A 5,975-nucleotide genomic window follows, 5' to 3' on the forward strand; every position below is an offset into this window, starting at 1 on the left:
GTTTTAAATGGCGAGGATATTAAAGAGACTGATGAGTCCGACTCTCTCGTCAGCTTCAGTGCTGGAGGAGGAAGAGAGACAGGAGGAGAGGAAGAGGAGGAGGGGAATAAATCTGCGTGGCGGTGGGAATCGATCGTCTCCCTCTTTTTCCCGCGCTATCTCATCTGCAGAGGCAGAGCGCTTTAAACCATCCTGACCTTGTCCAACATAAATAGTCAGAAAAGTCTACAGAGCAGATAGCTTTGTGTAAGAGGGGGAGGAGCGGGGGAGAAAAGAGGAGAACGTACTGAGATAAGGAATGAGATAATGCTTCAGCGTAACTACATCACAGTCCAATGTCGCCGTGGGAAACGCCTCATTCACAAAAACAGCAAAGTGAAGAAGAAGGGAGGAGGATGTGATGATGTGACAGATACACAAGCTTCAGTGTTTTAAAGTAAGAATCCTGTCCCATTGAGCTTCTGTTCAGTGTAATATGATGCTGTACCTGATGGTGGCGCTGTCCCAGGTGAAGCTACAAATCTCAGCCTCCAAAGTTTCCTGCTAATCATTTTACACCTGTGACAACAGAACAGACAACAAACTTGCCAATTATGAAGTGAAGTCACACACACACACTCACAGTGATTTCAGCTGCAGGGACACAGCAGCTGCTGCTCCTCTGCTGCCTTGTGTGGTCACTTTGTGTCACTGAGTTAATCCAAATTTAGGATTCAAACGCCAAAGTGACAAAATGAGACATTTGAACTTAGTGATGGAGGCAGCAGTGTGTGTGTGTGTGTGTGTGTGTGTGGGAGAGTGAGTGGTTTACAAACTTCAGTCTCACAGTGAGATAAAGACGTGATCATGTGACCTAAAGTGACGGAGATTTTATTAAACAAGTCTTTAGTTTTCACGTTTTCATGTTTCACACTTTAAAAACATGAACTGTCCCTTTAACTCTGACATTATTTTAACAAAAAAACTCAAACTTGAATCAAACTTTCACAGCTTTTCCAAACCCTCCTCACCCTCACACACGAGTAAATAAGACACACACACACACACACACACACACAGTGGTGACCTCAGACCAGATGTTGATGAACGACGTCATGAAGCAGAAGATGAGTGTGAGTCTTTACCTTAGAACACGTTGTTGAAGAGAAGCCTCATTTGTTATCACACAGCACAACCTGGTGGACACTCTATGAACTACAGGACGAGGAAAATGAACAATGTCACGTTAGTTTAAAATAAAGACAATAAAATGATCAGGTGATTTGTTGATAAACAATATAAATGATGTGAGAAACTAAACATCAGCTCAAACACATTCATTCTCTAGTTTCACAGTAGAATAGTCAGATTAATAACAATCCCGCAGATTATTTGATCTTTAGTCTCATTACAATTCTGATGAATAATCAGATTACTGTGTAACTGAGTCTTAACCAGAGTAGATTATATTATATATCATTAGCTATGTAATAAATGTACTGAATATGCCGAGTCGTGTGTAAAAGGGTTTTTAATAATGTTTATTTTTCTCTTCACTAACATTTATGTTCATTTGTTTCCCGTCACATGATCTTCATTAGAAACTATTTAACTCTAAGTTTAACAGATTTTAACTTTAAAGTTAAATAAAGGTGTAGTTTTTATAAAGATAAAAAAAATACTCAACATCCGCTGTAAATGAAAACAAGTGGAAAAGAGTCAAACATGATGTGAGAAGTTAAACTTATTAAAAATAAAGAAACATTCTTATTTTTCTCAGTCGTTAACTTTTATTTGACAGAAACAGAAACAGGGACTGAGGTCAGGATGAAGGTTCTGTTTATCAGGTTTATTTTTACAAACATTAAACTCTTGACCGACGAGTCTGAAGGTCGATGAAGAGCTTTCACTCGTTCACACGCAGATTTCACCCGTTTATCTGCAAAAGAAAAGCAGAGATAAACACAACACCCGTGACGTCATCGAAAGATTAAAACAGACTTCTACTCCCACATCTACTGTACTCGCTTCTACTCCACACATCTACTGTACTCGCTTCTACTCCCACATCTACTGTACTCGCTTCTACTCCCACATCTACTGGATGACTTTATTACCTCCTGGGTTTAAAACAAGCCTCAGTTCCTGAGTTCAGCACAAGGTCAAAGAGGAAAATGAGTCATGAAAGAAAGTGACAGCGTTTGTGTATTTGAGGAGGAATGTTTTAGAAAAGAAGAGGTTCAGAACATGAAGGGATGAGTCTATGAATAAAGGGGTGAAGGAGAAGAGAGCAGACTTACAGAGCAGCAGCTCCAGAAATGATCTCAATGAGCTCCTTGGTGATGACGGCCTGTCTGGTACGGTTAAAGGTGAGGGTGAGTTTGTCAATCATCTCCGCTGAAAGGAAGGAGGAGGAGTCCATCAATCAAATGTCACAATGTCAAAGTTCTGAATCAGAAAAACTAATTTTACAGTAAAATAATTAGTATTATTATAATTACTACTACTTTGACACCAAACACTAAAAACCAATAATTGATTATGAAATCATACTATTTTCTACTTTCTGTCATTTTTCAGCTTCTTAAATGTGAATATTTTCTACTTTCTGTCATTTTTCAGCTTCTTAAATGTGATTATTTTCAAAATCAAAGACATTTGAGAACATCATCATTTCCATGCTTGACAAACACTGATCATATTTCATTGGGTGAAGCCCTAATTGAATCATTGTGATGGTAAACTATGACGATGTGATTTTGGAGGGAAATGCTGACTATGTTTCATGATTTCATGATTGATGAACGCCTGAACTATCCCATTAAATGGCTGAGATGAACTTTAGAGGAGGCTGAAGTCTTACAGGCGTTCTTGCTGGCGCTGTCCATGGCCGTCATCCTGGCACTCTGCTCACTGGCAGACGACTCCCTCAGAGCCAGGAAGAGAATGTTGACGAGAGCAAATTCCTGGTAGTTCTTCAGCACGTCAGCATCAATGTCATCATAGACACCCATGGTCTCTACAGGGACGCCACACACACACACATCACTTTCTCTCACACTGATGAATGAATGAATGAATTAATTAATTTGAAAACAACATTCACTACCTGAGTTGGCAACAACGTCATTGGAGAACACAGGCTTCCTGTCCGCCTTGTACGAGATAACGGACCTGCAGCACAGAAACAACACCGTTAACACGTTATTATTATGAATGTTATTATTATGAATATTATAATTGTTACGATTATTAATAATCGTAATAATAATGAGGAAGAGGAGGAGGAGCCTCGTGCCTGAATGTATTGAACACGATGGAGCCTTGGTCAAACTCGTATCCAGAGTTGAGGAGCTCGGTGGCGATGATGGAGGCGTCGGTGAAGGTGGGAGGTTTACGACCGACTTCCTTACAGTTTAAAATGATGTGTTTCCCGTGAGTTCTGAGGAAAAACAACCGCAATGTCAGAAAATATAACAAACCACACACTGTGTGGGACTGGGATAATCTTAATCAGATTATTCTGATCCCATCAGAAGATGAACTCAGGTGGGATATAACCTTACAACATCAACACTGGCTACTCTTCATAAGTGGTTACATTCAGTGGGATTAAACTGCATGTTGTCCCACTTTGAGCACTGCTAATCTGGATTTGATAATCCTGCAAAGGTTTACATCCAGATTGGGGTGTTCTAGTCCAGTGAAAAATAAAAACAGGACAAAAGTAAAAGTTGATCCTGAATGCCAAAACATGACATCGCCTAATCCAGATTAAAGATTTTGAAAAAGTGGGCCCTGATGGTTCTAATCTGAGACATTTATTATTATTATTTTGGGTATTTAACCTGAGATTAAAAATGCCTTTTATGGGGTAATCCTGTTCTAATGCATCACATGTTCTGTGATGTTCGTACCTGTACAGCAGGCCTCTCAGCTTATCGCCCACATTCACCACCATCACCTCCTTGCCGGCACCAGTCAGGTTGGCGATCTCGTTCTTGATGGTCTTGGCCACACCGGAGTGGATGGCGCCGCAGAGTCCACGATCAGAGGTCACACCGACGATCAAATGTTTGGACGCCTTTTCCTCCGGAGCTTTGATGTCAGCCTTCTCATACAGAGCTGATGAACAAACACAAGGACCACCGGTATTAAAACAAACACACAAAAACCACCGGGATTAAATCCATCACAGGAACCACTGGGATTAAAACCATCACGGGAACCACCCGGATTAAAACAAACACAGGGAGAACCAGGATTAATTCATTGATAAATCTGCGTGAGATGGAGGTATTACGTACCCAGAGCACCGTTGCCATAGATACGGGCCGGCTTCAGCTGCCTCTCAGCACGAGCATACTTGGCAGCGGCCACCATTTTCATGGACTTTGTGATTTTCTGGATGTTTTTGATGGACTTTAATCGAATGGTGACTTAAGAAAAAAACAAAGGAAAAACAACAATATGAAAATACTTGACTAAAAATCGGACTTTCTTTGATCATAGGAGGTGAAGTTAAATAAATAATAAAAATCCATCTGATTTTATTAATTTACCTAAAGGTATTTCATTTTAAATGAATGTTGCTTTTAAGGAAAAAGTTTTTCTCAGCACCAGAAAGAATACAACAGTGAAAACAAGTCTATATGTCTTAAATCCTTTAGTTTCATCTTTATTCTGTACAAATGTGTTAAAAAAATAAAACCACAACGTTAAATTAAAACATAGTAATTTACAATAAATATACAATCATATCACTGATGCCTCAGAGTAGAGTCCTCTATACATTACATCATGATTTTTATGTATGGAATATAATTAAACCTTTAAATGGAGCTGATATGACAGATTACATTTATTAATCTGAACATACAGCTTCATATTATGTAAACACTTGGTTGTGTGTGAAGTGAAGTGTGTTGTACTTACTGTCCTTCAGGGTGGCCATGTTCCTGACCTGTCCACTGTGGAGACAGACACACACACACACACACACACACACACGCGCGCGCGCGCACACACACACAGAAGAATGTCGGTCACAAATATTCACAACATGCACAACATTTGTAATACAATACATTTACATTAACGAGTCCTCGTTGATCTACGTGGGAAATGCTAATGCAGAAGAATTAGCATCAGTTAGCACTGCGTTGACAGTTAGCTCGAAGTTAGCACTGAGGTAACAACAAACGCGTGTCAGAAACTATGAATTAACTCAAAGTTCGTCTGGTGAAAACTTAACCTTCTACTTATAGAGACAACGTCAGCTTAGTTAGCATTAGTCACCAATAAGCGCAGTTAGCATTAGCTGAACGCCGGCTAAACTCGTCCATTCATTTAGCCGCGGCCTCGTTAGCTCGTCCTTGCTTTAAGAAACAGCGCGTTACAAACCGGAAACTGTGGGTTAATTTAAGTGCAGTGAGAAAACACAGATAACACGGCGTTTAAATGAAGCTGCGTAATAACGTAGATGTTTAAACTTTACCATTGTGGAGAGAAAACCAACGCGCTGCTCCGGGCAAACATGGTTCAGTCCAGTGAAGGTCAGACACGCACGACTGCGCAGGCGCACGGGCTCAAAGTCAAAATGGACGGCTGCTGCCTTCACGTACCTGCGGAAATGTCGTCAAAACAGTAGAATGACTCAGTGTCACTTCTTTACAAACGATTTAAGTGCGTTGTTTCTTGCTCAAAAACTTATGCCAACAAGCATGCACACACATTAGAAAATAAAATTATGACAAGGACAAATCAAGTACATAATCAAATCCCCTCCGTATACACCATGTTTTGACTATGTGCCGTCTTTAAACCTCGGTTTAAATTGGTTTTAATTCCACATTTATACAGTTCCACATTTTCACTCCACACATTAGATAAATTACACATTTTTATGTAACATAAATATAAAATGGTCATAAATGTGTGTTAGTTTTAATCCGAAACTTTCGGGTAGGCCTTGAACGTAGCAGCTGTTATCGCGA

At 39.9% G+C, this 5,975-nt stretch overlaps 1 protein-coding gene across 3 annotated transcripts; it reads right to left on the reverse strand.

The window, feature by feature from the left end:
* Positions 1-1,746: 1,746 nt before the first annotated feature.
* Positions 1,747-5,565, reverse strand: atp5f1c (ATP synthase F1 subunit gamma). Of its 3 annotated transcripts, XM_044017337.1 has the most exons (10): positions 5,477-5,565; positions 4,915-4,949; positions 4,287-4,418; positions 3,897-4,104; positions 3,278-3,421; positions 3,089-3,153; positions 2,843-2,998; positions 2,280-2,376; positions 2,097-2,124; positions 1,808-1,918 (listed from the first exon to the last, which is right to left on the reverse strand). In XM_044017337.1, the coding sequence occupies exons 1-9, from the start codon at positions 5,515-5,517 to the stop codon at positions 2,118-2,120; spliced, it is 885 nt and encodes a 294-aa protein (XP_043873272.1). In that variant the 5' UTR covers positions 5,518-5,565; the 3' UTR covers positions 1,808-1,918; positions 2,097-2,117. The 3 variants fall into 3 exon arrangements, with proteins under 3 accessions (XP_043873273.1, XP_043873272.1, XP_043873274.1); XM_044017338.1 differs by lacking the exon at positions 2,097-2,124 and having other exon boundaries at positions 1,747-1,918; XM_044017339.1 differs by lacking the exons at positions 1,808-1,918; positions 2,097-2,124 and having other exon boundaries at positions 2,276-2,376.
* Positions 5,566-5,975: the final 410 nt, after the last annotated feature.

This window comes from Solea senegalensis, unplaced genomic scaffold (genome assembly GCF_019176455.1).
Source record: "Solea senegalensis isolate Sse05_10M unplaced genomic scaffold, IFAPA_SoseM_1 scf7180000015308, whole genome shotgun sequence".
Classification (NCBI taxonomy): Eukaryota; Metazoa; Chordata; class Actinopteri; order Pleuronectiformes; family Soleidae; genus Solea; species Solea senegalensis.